This window comes from Chanodichthys erythropterus, chromosome 19, assembly GCF_024489055.1.
Source record: "Chanodichthys erythropterus isolate Z2021 chromosome 19, ASM2448905v1, whole genome shotgun sequence".
NCBI classification, from domain to species: domain Eukaryota; kingdom Metazoa; phylum Chordata; class Actinopteri; order Cypriniformes; family Xenocyprididae; genus Chanodichthys; species Chanodichthys erythropterus.
The window spans coordinates 9410842-9431215 of NC_090239.1; the positions used below are offsets into that span (position 1 = coordinate 9410842).

Here is a 20374-nt window from a genome sequence, read left to right on the forward strand (position 1 = left end):
TATATATTTTTTTTTTTTTTTTTACAAATGAATGAAAGTTTTTTTGTTACAAGTTTTTTAAAATCGTATGTTTAAATATGCAAATGAAGCATTATCTAATTAAATATGCGCTAAATCGCATACGTTTCTAAAACAAAAAATCTGAATATTGGATGACGTCAGGTTCAAATTCTCGTTTAAATTTTTTTGACATATTAAATTCAAAGGTTTTTACAGAGGGAATTTTGGCTATCTCTTTCTATCACTCCATAATTCAGAAAATACTATAAACAGCCAAAAAACAAATAATTTTCACCCTTTTTTTGGAATCAAATGTTGTATAAAAACAGGTAAATTATATATCAACAAATCCCTCTGTAAAAACCTTTAGAATAAACATAGGAATAAAACTGTAAAGTTTGGTGTCTGTAAGTGGAGATTTCTGACTCAGAGCAGGAGAAAAAAACTTATTTTGAGAAAACAGCGTTTAAAGATTTACTATAATTGAATATAGACGCAAATAGATAAAGTGCTATAAAATATACACTTAAAAGTGTATTTTGGATATTTTCTTTCCACCAGTCTGAAAAAAACACTTTATGAAAAGCCAAAAATCTCAAAATGCCTGAAAAAACAGTGTTTTTGCCTGTAGTGTCTCCCCTTAAAGTAATGAAAATGTCAATAAATTTTACTTTTTTTTTTTTCTGTCAGTTTTCAGTAGCAACAATCTCAAAATCATATGCAGCTTATGAAAATAAACCAATCAAAAAGATCAAATGATACTATTGTTATATTATATTTCGCTCTAGGTGGTTCACACTTGTGGGTGATGTGCGATCTCGGGACACAAAGGTGTGGTCGATGAGGGCCCCGCCCCCTGTCACAAACACAATTATTATTCAGTTATTCATGCCAGGCAATTGAAGTGATTAATCAAAACAGCAGCTTTAAGTAATATTCTTGCAGAAACCTCAGAAGAAGGCTTTACAGTAGTAAACAAACAGAATAAGAGTTCAAGTAAAGAGCCCTTGGTGTCTAGTGCACTATGTAGTGATGCTGCCTTCTGCTGGAGCCGCACTGCTCCACCGGCCCGTGCAGAGATGGCGAGGAAACCCCGTGGACACGGCACTGCTTTTTCATGACGGTGAGTTTCCCCTTTGAGTGTATTATAATTTTGTGATAAAAATTTCAAGGAAAAAACACACACAACCTCCTTCCTCCCCTTCCTTCGGGGAGGGAAGAGCAAGCGTGGAGAGAGAAAAATCTATCTGAGACTGAGCAGCAAGGACAGTGAGGGAAAAATATATGAGTGGGAGAGGGAGAAAGAAGAAGAAGGAGGAGGAGGAGGAGGAGGAGGGGGAGCAAATTAAAAGTTGCCAAATGGAGATATTGGGTTTCAAGAGGAGTGAGACAGGAGTAAGGGTTTGCCTCTTTTTCAAGTCGTCTTTATGTGATGCAAATTCAAATAAATATTTATGCTTCGCCAACGATTTGTTCTCCGTTCGGTTTTTCCTCGACGAATTCAGCCGTTTCTTAATAGGTGTTGGAAAGGTCCACGACGTCAAGAAGGCCATCAACAACTCGGATCACGAAAGACTCGCTTCACCAAACCTAAGACATCCGTCGCAGTATTAAACGAGCCGTCCGATACCGAATACGCGTTTCCTTTCGCCGCCCGTCCTGCTGCGCTGCTCGGCTGTCAAAGATGCGCAAATACGCCTTTTAGAAAGGCATTTTCGAGACGTGCGATAAAACGAGCCTCTCCAGCCTCGGTCTATTTATGGACAAAGTCCCTGTGTGTTTCTAGCTGTTACTTTCAGCGAGATTAAGGCGGGTTTTGTGCGTCCTGCCCTTGCGCCATGGAGAGCCTTTTTAGTCCACCCAGCCACCCTTGTTTGACAAGTGAATCATAAAATGCGTCGCCTTGCTTCAACAGGGTTTTACTCTGTATTTTGAGGGGTTGCTGTTTTTCTACGTGTCTCTTTTCCGCCCCTTTGACTTATCAGGCAAAGAGGATAGATAGTTTTTTTTTTCTGGTAGAGAGGAAGAAATAATAAATCATCTCCTCCCTCATTTGGCTTGCTAAGTTGACTACAGCCTTAACGAATATAAGTGTTTATATATCACATCTCTAGTACATAGTTTAGTTAATAAAAAACGTTTTTTTACATGCAAATTCAGGTTTTTATAAATATATTTTGAAGTGCCTTATCAAGGACATGTAAAAAGGCCGGATTAACCTGTCATACTTTTCTTTTTTCACTACACTGCTTTATGCTTAGACTTGCTAGTTAAAAACGTTACGTTTTAAACATAACTAGCATATATAAATCCTAATATTATTGACTAATCTTATAATTCATTCGCATCCATAGCCTAACATTTAGACTGTCCTATCAGTGTTTTTCTGTTCTTGTGTGTATGCTGTTTAATTATGAGTTAGTCATTTTCTGCAAGTTCAAGCTGTTTTTTAACAACCCGTTTGTTTTGAAACAAAGGCAGAAATACATATCAATCGAATGCTGTTCAAACTTTTAATCACTTTGGGAAAAACAGACAACGCATTTCGTTCCCTCAACTAATATGTTTGAAAACATTAACAGAAGCGAGTGAACAATCAAACTGGCCAAACATGTTTCACCCATCCCCCACGGCTCTTCCTTTGTCACATTTTCACACATGAATTTTCAAGTTGTTCACATTTCTATGGCAGCTTTACAAAAATATGATATGAAATTACAGTCGAGTAGCATTTTAACACTCCACAAGTCATAACGCCCTTTTGTCTGTCGACTGTAGCGAGCAGTGGCGCAGTTTCAGTCAGCAGCCGCCATTTTGATGTCTCTAGGCTGCAGCAAAGAGTATAGCCATTCTTTATCACACAAATGACTTATGCATTTTTAATCATAAATATCATATTCGTGTTTAAAAACTGAAATGAATATTAGACTGTTTTACTTTTCAATTGTGTTCTTAAACACTAAAAACAAGTTTCCTAGCTGATAAGGATTAAATTGTATTTGGTGCTAAGTCAAATAATTTCTTACTATACAAGAATATCAGCTATATAATTATTTTTATGTGTTTATTCTCCACTGGAAAAAAAGAGAATATACCAGAGGTGGTCACACCATAAACACTAGATCTAAATTTCAGATTCTTATTTAATTTCTGTTTGTCACAAGTTTTCGCATTGCTAACCTAGAGATATGTCAAAAACCTGGTATAGAGGGCTGTAACTGCAGAGAACAGTAATTTGGCCTTTGAATGTCAAATATTTGTAGGTATTATAATAATATTATACCTGAAGTCTCATATTACACCTGTCCCAAGATCGTTCTTTATCATCTGGTGCGCCTTGCATGGCGGTCAATATTTTTTCTTCTTTCAATGAAATGAATGTACTATGTTTTAGCGTGATAATGGTTGTTTTGTTTAATATTTTGTATTTTTAGGGGATTCTATGGTACTAAATTATATTTATGCAGTAGTTATTATCCATTTATTACCTGTGAAACACTTTTTGACCATAGACCTGAAAATGAAATTTCCAACTTAAACTGTCATAAATCTTTAATGCTTTGGAGCATGGTTTGGTCTCTTTTTAAAGACGACATATGATTATTGCTGAAGTGAAAAAAAGTTATATAAGTTTAAGTTTATTGTTATAAAAAAATGTTAATTTCAAATTCTATATGAAATATATATTTTCAAAAACTTTATTTACTTTAAAACTGTGAGAAAATCAAAGCCATAAATCTAAACATGTTGTGTTCCAAATTTGAGATCGATATCTGTAAAAATTAGCTTTCAGTAAGATTTTGTTTGGGTGCAGTGCCAAACGCTTCCACTAGATTTGTTTCCCCATTCCCAAAAATTGCTGTCATTTTTGATAAAAATTGACTTTTTTTTCAGGACAAATTTAACCTTTTCGAAACATGTCCGTGATAGTTCTTTGTGTTCACATAAGAAAGTGCCAAAACCTTTACTGAGTTTTGTACCATTCTGATTAAGTTCAAAATTCTAAAAAACTAAAACAAAATTTTTCTGTCAAAAATGACGAAAAAGCACCAAACTGTTAACACACTGTGGACCCTGACATATTACAATGGTATGTTTTTTTGTAGAACATTATATTTATTAGATCCCTAACAAATTTATATACAAAGTATGTCTCAGTGTAGCCAAACGGCAGGGAATTTGTGTCCATTGTAAAATCTCAAAATCTGTAATTACTGTGTCGCAGGTGTCATGGATGATGAAGACGACCGCCGTCTTCTGGATTTTTTAGGGTAATCAGCTTTATAATTTGATGGTTATGGTTTAAAGAGCTACAAACATAATTTAAAAATATGTTTTCCCCTATAAACTGAACAAACAAGCTTTAATGAATTGTTTTATTTTAACAGAGATGTGCAAGCATTGAATGAGTATCTTCATGGTTCAAACAGTAAATCTGTAAGTATGCTTAAACTATGACATTTGTGTTTTATATTGAAAGGTTATTGACAACTTTTTTTGACATTCAAATAGATTGGAGAAGACGATGTGACAAATGCAGCATTTGGGTCGGCCAGCTCATTCTTCACCAGTGACACCGTGAGTACAGTTAAAGTCCTATCAGTTAACATGTCGGACATATTTGCAACACTACCAGGCAGCTATTTTTGGCATTAAGACTAGCTCCTATCTACTTGAATTGGGAAATACTGAAATCTCAAAAACTGCTTGCCAAACTCACATTTAAAGGTGCCCTAGAATCAAAAATTTAATTTACCTTGGCATAGTTGAATAACAAGAGTACATGGAAAAGACATATATTGAGTTTCAAACTCCATTGCTTCCTCCTTCTTATGTAAATTTCATTTGTTTAAAAGACCTCAGAAAAACAGGCGAAGTTACATAACAGTTACATGTTACGTAACAGTCGGGATCATTAAAATGTACGCCCTCAATATTTGCATATGCCAGCTCATGTTCAAGGCATTAAACAAGCCAGTATTAACGTCTAGATCTGTGCACAGCTGAATCATCAGACTAGGTAAGCAAGCAAGAACAATAGCGAAAAATGGCAGATGGAGCAATAATAACTGACATGATTCAGTTAGGGGGGGCGGGGAGCGCATGATTTAAAGGGGCTGCGCGCTGAATCGGTGCATAGTTAATGATGCCCCAAAATAGGCAGTTAAAAAAATTAATTAAAAATCTATGGGGTATTTTGAGCTGAAACTTCACAAACGCTTCAGGGGACACCTTAGACTTATATTACATCTTGTAAAAACTGGTTCTAGGGCACCTTTAAATAACATATTTCAAATCAGCAACTAAATCTAACATGAGCGGTCCCATAAATGTTGTTTCTTGCCCAAATAACTTTAAAAAGTGCATATCTCAGGTTGTGAGCTTACAATGACAGCTGCAGTGACGTGACAAACATGGAACACACAACACTATTATACTTTACTTAAAACACTTATTTATATTTCAATTTGCACACATCATAACTGTACATAAAAATTGTTTTTTGCACTTTGTCTATCTTGTAAATTTGTATATTATTCTTTTATTCTTTTTATTATCTGTGTCTTGTGTTGTCGCTGTCACTCTGTTGCACTGTGGAGCTTCTGTCACTAAAACAAATTCCTAGTATGTGTAAACATACCTGGCAATAAATCTCTTTCTGATTCTGATTCTGATGACTTAACCAATTTGCGATTGGCTCTTTTATTTAGAAGGCTGTATTGTTTTTTTGCCATATCGCATGTTGCACTTTCTCCCATTCATAGTAATATGAGTGAACCGTCTTGGTAAACATACATTCTGGCAAAGTTTGCAATTAATGGGGATACCTAGAATGGAATTTAGTAAGAGAATCTGAACAACAACTTCTTTGGTTTTCTACTCAGAGTGGCTCCAATGAAGAACTCAAAGATGGTCACAATCATTTGGGAGAGTTTGGGGAGGCTGGTGGAGCTGAGCTTCAGCTCTCAAGCAGTCTTCCGTTCATCGAGGATGAGCTTGACGGTGGATCCTCACCAGGTGGGGTCGATCTCAGTGGCGAGGACCAACCATTTGACATCCTCCAGAAGTCATTGCTGGAAGCAGATATCACAGAGCAGACATTGGCTCAAGAAGCTCTTTTGGACTCCCAGCCATCTCTCATTCCCTCAGCTACCTCCTTCCCTCAGCAGCTGGTCTCTGGAGGGTTTGGAGGTGTCGCGGGTCCTGGTGTGGTGGCACCATTGGCACAACCTCAGGCTTTTATCCAGCAGGTTCCCCAACTACCCTTGCCAAATGGCCCAGCTGGACAAATCCAGGTAGTGGGATCCTTCAATGGCAGTGCCTCCTCTATGATGACTATCAACAGTTTGGAACAGCCTCAGATCCTGTTGAGGCAGAGTGGAAATGTTGTGACAAACAATAGCGGTCAGGGTACCATGTTCACCCCCTCCGCAGCTGGTCAGGTGTCAATGTCTTTCAATAAAGGAGCAATACCACTTCAGAATATTATCATCCAGAGAGGCCCTACACAACAGGCATTGATTAGACCGATTCAGCCTAAACCCTTACAGACAGGGGGACAAACTGTATACAACATCAGCAACATCGGGCTTCAACCTAGCACCACAGCTGCGAATTTAGTCAGTAGCCCCTACACAGCCTCTGGCTCTCCTCAGTCTACTCAACAGGTGAAAGTGGTCAATCCAGCCAGCAGCATTGTAATGCATTCACCGCTGGGGCAACAAGTGCAACCACAGTCCCAGTCCAATCTGCCTCAGGGGCAGTTTTTGCTACCCAGTTCTATTTCCCTAACCCCTGGTACGACTGTTCACAGTTTCCAGGCTGTGAATGGGCAGGTGTTACAAACAAACACTCAAATGGGCGACCCAGCGTCAATGTGCACTACCACCTACTCCATCCTCACCAATCAGAACACAACAGTACAGCTTATCGCTGGGCAGAACTTTTCAGCTGGAGGGCAGCTAATAGTCAATCAAGGTTTGGTCAGTGGAGGTCAAATAGGCCAAGCTTCACCCACACCTGTTGTGCAGGTGTCTCAAAGGCCTGGTGCCATGGCCAAAGTTTGGAATGCCAGCGCGTCGCCTAGCCCAACCCCTGTACAGACGTCCCAGACTTCAAGCCACCTCACCATGGTCAATTCTGGTGTTCAGGGCCCACAGGTTTGTCAGCAGTTATCTGTGAACCCAGGACAGCATCTCCTTATGCCCATGGGCCAGAATGCTCCAGCTGCTTCTGGCGTTTCAGAGTTTCAAGTCTCTCTAAACCAGGTAAAACATATTTAGTTTTTTTACTTTTTTGCCTCTACAAAGTGGTATTTTTTCATTACATTTGATTGTTTCTTCTATTTCATAGGACACAGCAGCACAAAGAGGGCAAACACAATTAATTAATCTCCTTGGTACCAAAGGTAAGACTGCTTTGAAATTGACTACTCTGTATGTTTACATATACAATTTAAAATAAATGTTTTCTATTTTAATATATTTAAAATGTAATTTATTTTTGTTATAGCATCATTCTAATATGCTGATTTGGTGCTCAAACATTTTGTGTTATTATCAGCATTGAAAACAGTTTAATAGTTGCTTAAAGGGTTAGTTCACCCAAAAATGAAAATTATGTCATTAATGACTCACCCTCATGTCGTTCCAAACCCGTAAGACCTCCGTTCATCTTTGGAACACAGTTTAAGATATTTTAGATTTAGTCCAAGAGCTTTCAGTCCCTCCATTGAAAATGTATGTACGGTATACTGTCCATGTCCAGAAAGGTAATAAAAACATCATCAAAGTAGTCCATGTGACATCAGTGGGTTAGTTAGAAGATTTTGAAGCATCTAAAATACATTTTGGTCCAAAAATAACAAAAACTACGACTTTATTCAGCATTGTCTTCTCTTCCGGGTCTGTTGTATATCCGCTTTCACTCCACAGTGACGCTGCTTCTTCTTCTTCTTTCCAGTTTTACAGCGGTTGGCATCCAGCTTTTTGGTGCATTACCGCCCCCTTCTGCTCCGGACAGTGACGGGATTAGGACATCCGCGACATGCACACTTACGCACCATTTAAAAAAATATAGCAATACCAAAATAAAAACAATGTAGAATAGTCTCCCTCAGACTGTAAAGCAGAAGGAGGCGGTAATGCACCAATAAGCTGGATGCCAACAGCCGTAAAACAAGAAAGAAAAAGAAGAAGAAGCAGATTGTGGTTTGAAAGCGGATATACAACAGACCCGGAAGAGAAGACAATGCTGAATAAAGTCGTAGTTTGTTATTTTTGGACCAAAATGTATTTTCAATGATTCAAAAAATTCTAACTAACCCTCTGATGTCACATGGACTACTTTGATGATGTTTTTATTATCTTTCTGGTCATGGACAGTATACCGTACATACATTTTCAATGGAGGGACAGAAAGCTCTCGGACTAAATCTAAAATATCTTAAACTGTGTTCTGAAGATGAACGGATGTCTTACGGGTTTGGAATGACATGAGGGTGAGTCATTAATGACATTATTTTCATTTTTGGGTGAACTAACCCTTTAATATTTTTGTGGAAATTGTGATACATTTTTTCAGGATCCATTGATGAATAGAAAGTTCAAAAGAATAGCATTTATTTGAAATAAAAATATTTTGTAATATAATAAATGTCTTAATTGTCACTTTTGATCAGAGTATTAATTTCTTTAAAAAACAAACAAATATACTTACCCAAAAAATTTGAACGGTAGTGTATATATTATTGCGTGTTTTTTTGCAGCTGAATTTGCTCTCTTGGATCTATAAAATAATTTTTTCTTTATTCTATTAAATATTAGCTGTGAAAACTCCTGCCAGTCAGGAATTGCCTCTCACACCGAAGCGACCTGCAACTCAGCAACTTACTAGAGGAGGAATGTGAGTGCTCAGATTGTACTCTACACCTGTTACATATGAAGTGCGTAATTTATGCGTCAACGAATATAATTGCAGAAATAATGATTGTAACACTGGGCCTTATTTTACAGGGTCCTCCAGCAGTTAAGACAGGATCACAATAGAGTCTTGTCTTCAGAGCGGACACCATTCACTTCATTAAATGATGGCATTGAAAGATTACTGCCCTATCATGTTTTCCAAGGCTCACCACCACGAGATGAAGATTTCGCCAAAGGTGCGTTTTCAACTTTTCCTCTGCATAATTAATATTTATCCGTAGATAAAAATGCCATAGGTTCTGATGATCGTTTTTGACTTTACAGTTGATGAGGAGTTTGAAGCAGTTGCTACACAAGTGCTAACCAGAACGCAGGCCATGGTGAACAAATACAGGCGCCTACTCATGGTAGAAGCAGAGGTAGGTTCAGAACATGCTTTTAACTTTAATGCACAAAAGACCACATATAGTTATTTGTAGGTAATTAACGGATTAGTTCACTTTCAAATGAAAATTAGCCCAAGCTTTATTCACCCTCAAGTCATTCTAGGTGTATGACTTTTTTTCTTTCTGATGAACACAATCGGAGATATTTTAATAAATATCCTGAGCTTTATAATGGCAGGGGTCACAAATATGAGCTGAAGAAAGTGGTTCCATCCATCATAAACGTGTACTCCTCATGGCTCCAGGGGGGTTACGGAGAAAGTGTAAAACTCTCGCAGTTCACAAAGCTTACGCTACGTCCTACGCCTTCCGTATTCAACTTATGAAAATAAGTGTAACTGTCGCGATGCCATTTTAGATTTTCTTTGTACGTTAAATATAGAAGGCAGTCTGGCTGAAGCTAGATATTTTACTTTATAACTTGTTAAATATGGATATTTTTTTACACAAACGCATCACTTCGCTTCAGAAGGCCTTTATTAACCTCCGGAGCCATATGGAGTACACGTTTATGATGGATGGATGTGGATGGAAGCACTTTCTTCAGCTCATACTCGTTGGTATCGCTCACTGTCATTATAAATCGAGGATGCGTCAGGATATTTATTACTATATCTCTGATTGTGTTCATCAGAAAGAAGGATGGCTTGAGGGTGAGTAAAGCTTGAGTTAATTAAGTGAACTAATACTTTAATTACTCTAATGTCACTTGCGTTAATGCAAAACCATTCACTGCTTAATGCTCTTTCAGAGGTCTAGCCCTTCATCAGAAATGGTGATGATTGACAGGACTTTTAACCAAGAGGAAAGGGGCAACTTGACCCAAGACAAACGAATGGTGTTAGTGGATCCAGGTGAGAGATGGGAGCCTGGTTGTATTTAGCTATTTTCACTGTTATATTAAAATATTCCACAAATGTTGTGCGTAAAACCATGTTATGAGTTGACGTAAAGTAATTTTACAGCATTTCCAAGTGGTTTTATTTTGGTTGAATACAATGAAGTAGTATTTGCAACTAAAATGTGTTTTTGGAGGGTTTTTTTGTGATCAAATTATTTAGTATTTAAATATTTTTTAATATTTAAATGCTCTCTCAGATAGCTTCCTGGAAGACTTCTGCTGTGGCCCTAAACTAAGGAACCCAAGTCCTAAAGTCTTGACCCCAGCCACCAATGAGGGCAGTCCCAGCATAATGGAAACATCCCCAAGGCATTCCATAAGTCTCACCATAAAAGATGGGCAGGTTATGAACAGCCACACAGAACCTGCTTATAGGACAGAATCTCAACAACAAGGAATGGAAGAAAACAGAAGATCTCCCATCAAGTGCATCCTGGACCTAAAAAAAAAGAAATCCATCAACCTAATCAGCAGCAACAGTCAACATGCTCACTACCCTACATCTCCCAGCCAATCACAGCATAGCTCTGCCCAGGGCTACCCTTCGAGCCTGGGGCGGGGCCACGAAGAACAACTTCCCTCAGATCATAGTCACACGTCATTGGCTGACACAGACTCTGTGCTCGAGGCTGCCGTGAATAGCATCTTAGAATGTTAGACAGTGCCATATTTATGTTTGTTAGTTGTTCCATGTTAATCTCATTTCATTTCATGCCATGTGTGCGAGCTGAACTCCACGGCATGTGTGAACGGATGTACGTTGGCATTATCACGGTTTGAAATGCACACAGCAGCTCTGACTATGTTGAGGAACAGGAAGTCGAATCTAACGATAGCGATACTCTAATACTGTGCCTGTTCTAGAGAAGTTTACATACGAAAGCCTTTTTGACAATGCTTTACAGGATACACTTGCAATCACACACACATATATGCACGCACACACACACACATACACATACACACAATCAAGCAGTAAGTAAGTGTGATGTTTGGAATGTCAAGAGTAGACATTAATATTTGTAGCGTATCGATCAATATCAGACACTTAGTCTAATAGTCTGTCCACACTTAAGGTTTTATGGTTGTCTCAACACTTATGTTGTATCATTGCAGTAGACTTTGACCAAGTGAGGCACACAAACACACCTGCGCATTTAATTGTTTTTAAACATTGGTTGTGCTCTTTTTTTTTTTTGTTTACTTTTGTTTTTGCGATTAGTTTTGTACCTTACAGGTATGTTACCTCTCCACAGAGACAAAACTGTGTGGTTTTGTGCAGTGGAAAGTTAAGTCCTCAGATTGAGGTTACAATGTTACATGATGTTTATCTTTTTTGTTTAATTCATTTTTTGAAATGATGCATTATATATATATTTTTTTGTGAAGTCTGTGCTGCTCCCTGTCTGGAGAAAATGTGCTGTTTTGCACTTTAAGTTAATATCTCAAAGAACCCACATAGGTGAATCTCATGAAAACATCGCATTTTGACCCAAAATCAATGGAAATAAAAAAGAAATTATATTTTGCAAAAAGAAAAGGAAACCTGTTTTTGGACCAGTAATATATTGCATTGAGGTATGTTTTTTCATCAATTAAGCACATTTTAATCACAATGACATATTTTTTAATTAATTCTAAATTCTTATTACATTTCAAAAAGATATCTTCTTTCTTTAGTAAAGTATGTTATATATTTTTTACATTTAAATATGTGAATTTAAGCCAGTGCAACAATCACTACCAATATTTACAGTACACATTATCACACATTAGACTACAACAGGCTTAATTTCTCTGAGCAAAATATGATTTCTTATTTCTTTCCTTTGATTTTGGGATTTTTCTGAGATTTACCCACATTTTCCCTTGTACGTTGAGTCCCCTGCTGGTCAGGCTGTAGTCTTGGCAGTCAGTTTGCAGTTTCTGCCTCTAGTGGCAGCTTATATTTGCACATGTGGACGTGACCTTGTACTTTACAGATAGCCATGATCACCGCTTTCACAGCCCCTCTGCAGATCACTTCTCTCATTTGCAGTTTTAAATTGGTGAAAGCAGAAGTAGCGATGTCACAGCACATCAGGATTTTCATTCATTATTGGTATATAGGAAATGGCTGTTTACTGAGATAATGTAGTTTGGTTGGAGGACAGGCCCACATTTCATCAACCCATTTTGAGAAATCATTTCTAAAGAAATTCAGTTTTGTTTTATAGACTAGAACCTGTATTAATTGTGCCATTAACAGGGCTTTGTCAGCTTCAACGATGGGAGTTTGACCAAGGCTATTTCAAAAACTGACCAGGGGAGCGTTTCCGAAAGCCAGCTATGGTCGCAAGTTCCGTTGTTATCGACAGAGTTCAGAGGAAATTGCGACCATAGCTGGCAAGCGACGCTTTTGGTGAAACGCACCCCAAAGCAGAGAAACTGCAGTGTGCGGACATTTTCACAAGTCTGCGTTTCCATTAGCATCCATTCCAGAGCCGAAGGGAAGGTTGCTTGTTTTCATCTATACATGTCATCCCATTGTTTTTACATCATTAACACTAAACACCACTGTCTTTCCCAGCAGTTCAACCAAAAATGACAGACAGAAAAAAAAAAAAAAAAAAAAAAAATCTTCTCTCTGATCTGAGCTCTAGTGGTCGGTGTAAGGGAGCATTATGAAAGACCTTCACTTCGAAGGGCTTCTTTGCCTTAGGACAGAGCGAGTGAAAACAAGTTTAAATAGTCTATCATTTGTTTTTACTGGTTTTTGTTGTGCGAGTGTGGCCTTCAGTTATCGTAATACCCCATGGTAAAAGTTGCTTTTATCGTTTTATTTTCTGCATCACCTAAAACTTGATTTGTAATGTTTGTATTACAAAAAATAAAAACATGAAACACAAAATATTTATACTTTTTGTAAAGAAAAAGAATGTAAAACAAAAAAGTTATTTTTATTATGTTAGGTGTACACGTCATACTGTATGTGGTCAGTTCATGATTTGATGTTTTTGTGAGTGTTCATTACAACAGCAGAGATAAATATTAAATTCATTTTGAATACAGCCAATCTGTTGTAATGTCTTCCTTTTTAACAAATTGTGGATATTTACATCTAACAATATTGCATAAAAATTAGGAAATTAAAGTATGATCATGCAAACAACAAACAAAAGAACCATATGACAAAAAGGTAGTGCAGAACAATACTGAATAATTTATTAGATCTCAGGTAAGTCCTCTTTTTTTGCTTGCAGAATAACAAAGTAAAACTATAAGTTAAAAGCATTCTTTTTTTTTGCAAATAAATGGACATTTAGAAATATTTGATACAAATAATTCCATTATCTGCACTTCCAGATAGTTTCCTATCAAAAATTTTATTTCATAAGTACTTTATCAGTCAGTCTTGATACTAACTTTTCAACAAAAACACAGCAAACCTCAACTGTAGTAAACTAATAGTTCCTGGTATTATAATCTTACCCTATTAATAATCGTATTGTGCCCTCATGGCCCTGAACACAATTACGAAGACCACCAAACATCCCTAATGGTACTTCCTCCATCGTTCTTTCTCTGTAAAACAGAATAAAACAGACATTTCAATCACAAATGCTTATGATTATGAGATGTTTGTTGATGACAGATGTTGATTCAGACTCACTGAGATGGGGGTAGCTCCATATGTAACACAGAACACAGTATCCAGTCAACAGCATGGATATCCCACCGATTCCTCCTCTACGAGCATCAATATACTTCCTGTAGTACCACTGCCAACCTGATCGCATAACCAGAAAACACTAGAAAAACCACTAACCCAAATGTTATGTAATATTATGTTGGATAAGGAACAAACCTTGCTTCAACATGGTCACAATCTCTCCGGGTGACACCGGAGTTCGGGCAGCAAGCCAGACACCAAGTTCATTCAATCTGACATCTCCAAGTTTCCGCTGCACTAGGGGCACTACATGAACAAAGGCATGTTTTTGTAATTGGTAAGAGAAATTCATTATTTTTAATGTACATGTCATGAAAACTTGTGTGAAAGCACAACAAGGATATAAGATCAAATGAAAGATTCACATGAAAGAATGAATGAAAATGTAATGGAAGAATGAGATGAGAAGCGGTTTCATGGACCAACATCCAACGTCCCGCAATCAGAATGGCACTGAAGAATCTGCACAACAATTCGAAGATACCTAAATGTAAACCGAAACCTAAATTTTTGGGATTTAACGTTCTTTTCAGGATTGAGTTGCTCAACTTTGGTGCCCATAGCACAATTAGCAAAATGTCAGCTATATTTAAAAGACACTTTTTTAAAATATACTTGAGATTTGTATTATAAAGGGATAGATAAAGTCAGTACAGTACTTGTGTTTTGTAGTACCATTCAATACTGATATTAACAGGAAATGCTTGTGGGCAGCATACTGTTGCTATGGATACCGAACACGACTTCTGTATGCAAGTGTCTATAGAGTGCAATAGTGCCAGCCCACTTTTTCAGTGGCGTTGGTTCCAGAATTATTTTTCCATTCATTTTTCCCATAGGGTTATAAGCCATGAACCAAGCCAACCAGCTACAAGGTTAATCATGGCATTACAAACATTGAGTTTGATTTGAAGCAAAAAAGTATTTGAAAATCAGACAAAAGCATAAAAGGTACAAGACTGTGTCCTTAAAGGCTTTACTGAGGGAAAGAACTACAATCCCATGAAGCATTATCAAACTAAAAATTATGTAAAAATATAAAACTACTAATTTGCTGAAATGTTGATTGTATCTATGAAAACAACAATGTATTAAGTTTATTGTAAAGTATTTTGAAAGCGTAGAGAGACCGACTCGGTTACATTCACAGTGCTTCATGGGAGTAGGCGGAGCCTATGAGATCATTACTTGTTTCGACTCTCTGATTGGTGGAATTTTCTGTACAGCATCATGGGTAATGTAGTTTTCACGACAAATTCCACTGTTAAATACAGTAATTTTAAAAATAAATTGAAATAATGCGGGTTCACAGCTTCAAGAGAAGCATATACCACCGATTAACAACCTTGTAGCTCAGAGCAAGAATGTCTAAAAAGGTTTCCAAGTTATCATTAAAAATGTATTTCCCTATGGAGAAAATGAATGTACTTCTGAGTTTGTAATTCTGGAACCAACAGTTGAATTTAGTGTGCTCTACAAAAAATGCTAAAAAAAATGAATTTTAATGAGTGAAATGCAGTCATTTCAATAGGAATCCAAGAGTTTGGGAATTTTGTCTGAGAGTGAAAGTTTTTCCACAGATTTCACGATGATTTCAGTTTGGTCACACTGATTTACCATGTGGCCTAACCCTTAAAGGATTAGTCCACTTTCAAATAAAATGTTCCTTTTAATTTACTCACCCCCATGTCATCCAAGATGTTCATGTCTTTCTTTCTTCAGTTGAAAAGAAATTAGGGAATTGATGAAAACATTCCAGAATTTTTCTCCTTATAGTGGACTTCAATGGGCACCAAATAGTTGAAGGTCAAAATTACAGTTTCAGTGCAGCTTCAAAGGGCTTCAAACGATACCAGACGAGGAATAAGGGTCTAGCGAAACGATCGGTCATTTTCTACAAAAATACAACTGTATATGCTTTATATAAACAAATGATCGTCTTGCATGTGCTTCCACTTTCCGTATTCTTCAAAAAGCTTACGCTGTATGACCTACACCTTCCCTATTCTACTTACGGAAAAAAACAAAACTGGTGCCGCGTTAGTTTCATAAGCTTTTTGAAGAATACGGAAAGCGGAAGCATGTGCAAGGCGATCATCTGTTTATATAATAATAAAACCTTAATTTTTTTTTGACTGATGAAAGAAAGACATGAACATCTTGGATGACATGGGGGTGAGTAAATTAAAAGGAAAATTTTATCTGAAAGTGAACTAATCCTTTATTAGGTGACTGCACCTTAAAATGTAAGCTTTCGTGATAATTAAATATTAGAAATTGTATACTATCAAATAAAATGGTAAAATGCTCATGAAGTGAACTCTCAGAGCAGCTCTGAAGTTCATGTGACATGTCATCATATAATGAGACTGCAGATGTGTCACACGTGCTTGAGTGCCGCTCATTCACATAGAGACACAGAACATGTAGACTTCATATTTCAATAGCAGGCTTTTGTGGTTTAACTTTCACATATTGCATTCGATTAAGTGTGCATGTCTACTTTTGATTTATTCATGCCAAATTCCGTGACATTCCGTTCGGCATTACACAGCAAATTCTATTTTTATTACTTGATTCCACGACTCGCATCCACATTTTCTGCATTGTGGAAATTAGAGGGCCCCAACAGAGGCCAACTTTTAGTTTCGACTCCTTTTAGGGCAGTTTCAAGCTTTAAAGGGTTAGTTCACCCAAAAATTAAAAATTATGTCATTAATGACGCACCCTCATGTTGTTCCAAACCCGTAAGACCTCCGTTCATCTTCGGATGAGTTTAAGATATTTTAGATTTAGTCCGAGAGCTTTCTGTCCCTCCATTGAAAATGTATGTACAGTATACTGTCCATGTCCAGAAAGGTAATAAAAACATCATCAGAGTAGTCCATGTGACATCAGTGGGTTTGTTAGAAGTTTTTTAAGCATCGAAAATACATTTTGGTCCAAATATAACAAAAACTACGACTTTATTCAGCATTGTATTCTCTTCCGGGTCTGTTGTCAATCCGGGTTCACGACTCTGCAGTGGCGCTGCTGATGTAAGACGCTGATGACGTGTTATCCGGTGCGCCCGAGCTTCGTTTATAGTCTGAGGGAGATGCACGCTGTATTCAAGCTATTCTACATTGTTTGTATTTTGGTATTGCTATATTTTTTTAAAATGGTGCATAAGTGTGCATGTTGCGGATGTCCTAATCGCCAAAAACAATGACGTAAAAGTGCATTACCAACGCCGACAGATAAAAGGATTCAATGGAATCAATTCAATGGAATCAATTCAATGGAAAGGATTCCGGAAGAGAAGACAATGCTGAATAAAGTCGTAGTTTTTGTTATTTTTGGACCAAAATGTATTGTCAATGCTTCAGAAACTTCTAACAAACCCACTGATGTCACATGGACTACTTTGATGATGTTTTTATTACCTTTCTGGACATGGACAGTATACCGTACATACATTTTCAATTGAGGGACAGAAAGCTCTCGGACTAAATCTAAAATATCTTAAACTGTGTTCAGAAGATGAACATAGGTCTTTGGAACGACATGAGGGTGAGTCATTAATGACATAATTTTCATTTTTGGGTGAACTAACCCTTTAGTTAAACTGTAATCTAATTAAGTGAAAGTTGTAAAGAAACATACAACTATCAACCCCTGTTCACAGCAAGAAAGATAACTATAAAGATAACTATATTAGCGTAGCATCCACACCAACACACAATAATGTTCTGTTTATTATAAGCATACACACAGTTGTTAGCCTTGTCCAAATACCCACACTTGCAGTCTTTGCACTTGACCACTTGTCTACTTACATGACGTATTTCCTATATTTGGCCCTAGTGTTCAAGTCAGCGTGAAGACCGCAAGTGTGTGTAGAACTTTTGATTAACCGATGGGACACACTTATAGTGTTTTAAGAAATGCAAGCGTTTACATAACTTTTTAAAAAATTATTATTTTCAGTACTTTGCATTTTAAAATACACTTGACTACATATACAAGGTCTGTTCAGTGGTCGCTGTGTAACTAACAGAAGTCACAATTGTGGTGCTTCTTTAAGTGATAAATAGCAGTTGCAAATGATGTACAAAATACACATAGCCCACTGATCATTGCATCAAAAAAATGTGAAACATTTTATATTTTTCTACCAAATTATATGTAATATATAATTAATTTATCTTACAGTCGTATGTTTTCATTGACATCTCACGATTTCAGGACATGTGAGTTCCCGAACATAATGCATGATGGGATACGCTTAGTGTGGGTTTAGTGTGCATTAAGGGCACTGCACTTGGGCATTTTTAACACATGGGACAGTCTTGCGCACTTACTTCCTGTCGCATACACGCGCTCTCAAGTGGCCAAGACCGCAAGTGTGGGTATGTGCAGCCGTCTACTGCTTTGAATGCTTGTGCTCTTTAAAGCAGGTTGGATTCTGATTGGCTGTCAATGTTGTTATCAGCTGGAAAAAACTTTGTGATCATTATCACTACTGTTGTGTTGTGCTATTCTCTTCATCCTTGGTGTGAAGAGGCTTTTAAAGTGATTTCTCTTTTTAAAAGGATTTCTCTTCACATAAAAATAATGATATAAACAACACATAATCACATCATGCATTACCTTCACTTTGGGAGGATGCCCCAGGAAATCGATCCTTCTTCCAAATATTTTCATTAGCATAGCTGCCTAAAGGTGCAGTGGAGGTTCTGTAAGCAGTCTCTGAACTACATGATAGACTTCTTACACCTTGCAATCTTGAATTAAGGATGTCATCTGCGGGTTGATTAATGGTTTCAGATACAGTCAGTGAGGGAAAGGCAACCTTGGTAACTGCTGTTTCAGGCTTGTTTGATTGTTGCATAGTCTCCAGAGCAGAATCTTTGGATGTTTCAATAATAGGATAAGGCACAAACGGATTATAAGACCTCTTGTAATACAAACTGTAATTGATGTGGTCCCACACTGAAGTCTTGGATGTAAAGAAAGCATGAGCTTTATGCTCTTTTGCTCTTGATACTAGATCGAAATTCTTGTTCTGGCTGTTTGTAAGTCTTTCAAGCTCCTCCAAGATGTGAACTTTTGTTTTGAGTTTTGGATTTTCATGTTGTACACTGCACTCAGATGCAAGGCTAGAGTTTTTCAGAGTGGCTGGCACAAATCCAGGGGGATTGATTTTACTTGTGGTGATGGACAACTGCTCTGATAATGGTGCCATCTTCTTAATGCCTTTAGTACTTTTTCCATTACTTTGAGATGTTCCCTGATTTGGTCCTTTGGAGATCTCAGAAAAGCTTTTATCTCCTTCATGCTTGGATAATGAGGTAGGGCTGCTTGGCTTCTTTGAGACTGGCACTAACAGCTGTAATCTCTCGAGCTCCCTTTGTCTTTTAGCAAGCCATTTGCTTTTAGGTCTCTCCATGTCCAGAGTTTCAGATGATGAGACTTTGACCTCAGTATTTGTGAGAAGGCTGTTGGCATTGTGAATCTCTTCTTTCCTCCTGCTTTTGGAGGTTAGTCTCTCATCAAAGATGACATCAGTTGTCGTTTTTCTATGGATCTTCTGTCTGGAAGTGACTGCACCGAGTTCTTTGGGTGCTTTAACGCTTTTCTTGGGTTGTGCAACTGGTGCCATTTTGCAGTGTGGTAGGTGGGTTTTCAGCCTCTTGAATGGCTTTCCACAATATGGACATTTTTCTGAAAGAGAAAATAATTTGCCAGATATTACAGGACTGGGTTGAAATCCCTGTAATTCTTGTAGAAACCAAGAACTTTAATATTTTCCCCTATATCTCTCAGAAGGAAACATGAAATCACTTTATGAGCAGTTTTCTGTTGATGTAATTCCTTTAACCTAACCTATCTATTACTTAGCTTTATATTTTAAATATCTGTATAACTGCTACGAGTTATTTTTGTCAACTTTCAGTCGAACACCAACATCTCAAAACAGATATGGGCTACTACTAATATCCACAAAACACCGATTTTGATTTCATGGGTTCTTAAAAACTAAAATGGACAAATAATCTATCAAATATGTAGATTTGCCACTCACCTACACTCATATTTTATAATTTCACTGCCATCTTTCAATGGAAGAGGGAAAGATCTTTTCTCTGGTGTCTTTAAGTCAATTATAAACTCTTGAGTTGGGAACCTTCCTCATGCTGCCACTTTTAACCAAGTCAGTGGCATCTTTAACTAACTCGTTTGCGTATATATGAAACTTGCCGTTTGTTACCATGGGAGAAATGCAGTAAAATAACGGACACTGCGATAAGCAATGGACCCGCTAGTGGACATGCTAGATTATTTTGAGTTACGAAAGACCCCGTTAGCCGTCTCTATCAATGCCTGTGTGTAAGAACTGCACGTATAT

The 20374-nt window shown here is 37.3% G+C and overlaps 2 protein-coding genes across 5 annotated transcripts; one reads left to right on the forward strand and one right to left on the reverse strand.

The window, feature by feature from the left end:
- Positions 1–69: 69 nt before the first annotated feature.
- bicral (BICRA like chromatin remodeling complex associated protein) lies at positions 70–13345 on the forward strand. Of its 3 annotated transcripts, none has more exons than XM_067369145.1 (11): positions 70–4090; positions 4226–4271; positions 4389–4437; positions 4513–4578; positions 5886–7268; positions 7354–7408; positions 8826–8904; positions 9015–9160; positions 9249–9343; positions 10122–10224; positions 10469–13345. In XM_067369145.1, the coding sequence occupies exons 1-11, from the start codon at positions 4036–4038 to the stop codon at positions 10927–10929; spliced, it is 2538 nt and encodes an 845-aa protein (XP_067225246.1). In that variant the 5' UTR covers positions 70–4035; the 3' UTR covers positions 10930–13345. The 3 variants fall into 3 exon arrangements, with proteins under 3 accessions (XP_067225246.1, XP_067225245.1, XP_067225248.1); XM_067369144.1 differs by having other exon boundaries at positions 70–1123; XM_067369147.1 differs by having other exon boundaries at positions 70–1395; positions 10469–13344.
- Positions 13346–13522: 177 nt separating this feature from the next.
- si:dkey-21c1.4 (mitochondrial nucleoid-associated protein 1) lies at positions 13523–20325 on the reverse strand. Of its 2 annotated transcripts, none has more exons than XM_067369149.1 (5): positions 20055–20325; positions 18616–19689; positions 14119–14229; positions 13924–14040; positions 13523–13835 (listed from the first exon to the last, which is right to left on the reverse strand). In XM_067369149.1, the coding sequence occupies exons 2-5, from the start codon at positions 19625–19627 to the stop codon at positions 13807–13809; spliced, it is 1269 nt and encodes a 422-aa protein (XP_067225250.1). In that variant the 5' UTR covers positions 19628–19689; positions 20055–20325; the 3' UTR covers positions 13523–13806. The 2 variants fall into 2 exon arrangements, with proteins under 2 accessions (XP_067225250.1, XP_067225249.1); XM_067369148.1 differs by having other exon boundaries at positions 20051–20325.
- Positions 20326–20374: the final 49 nt, after the last annotated feature.

Coding starts and splice junctions, on each gene's coding strand:
- bicral (XM_067369144.1), top strand. CDS start 1,033: ATGCTGCCTTCTGCTGGAGCCGCACTGCTCCACCGGCCCGTGCAGAGA. Junction 4,272..4,388: donor CGTCTTCTGGATTTTTTAGG/GTAATCAGCTTT, acceptor TTATTTTAACAG/AGATGTGCAAGCATTGAATG. Junction 8,905..9,014: donor CAACTTACTAGAGGAGGAAT/GTGAGTGCTCAG, acceptor CTTATTTTACAG/GGTCCTCCAGCAGTTAAGAC.
- si:dkey-21c1.4 (XM_067369148.1), bottom strand. Junction 14,230..18,615: donor GGCATCCTCCCAAAGTGAAG/GTAATGCATGAT, acceptor TTGTTCATGTAG/TGCCCCTAGTGCAGCGGAAA. Junction 14,041..14,118: donor TGTGACCATGTTGAAGCAAG/GTTTGTTCCTTA, acceptor TTATGCGATCAG/GTTGGCAGTGGTACTACAGG.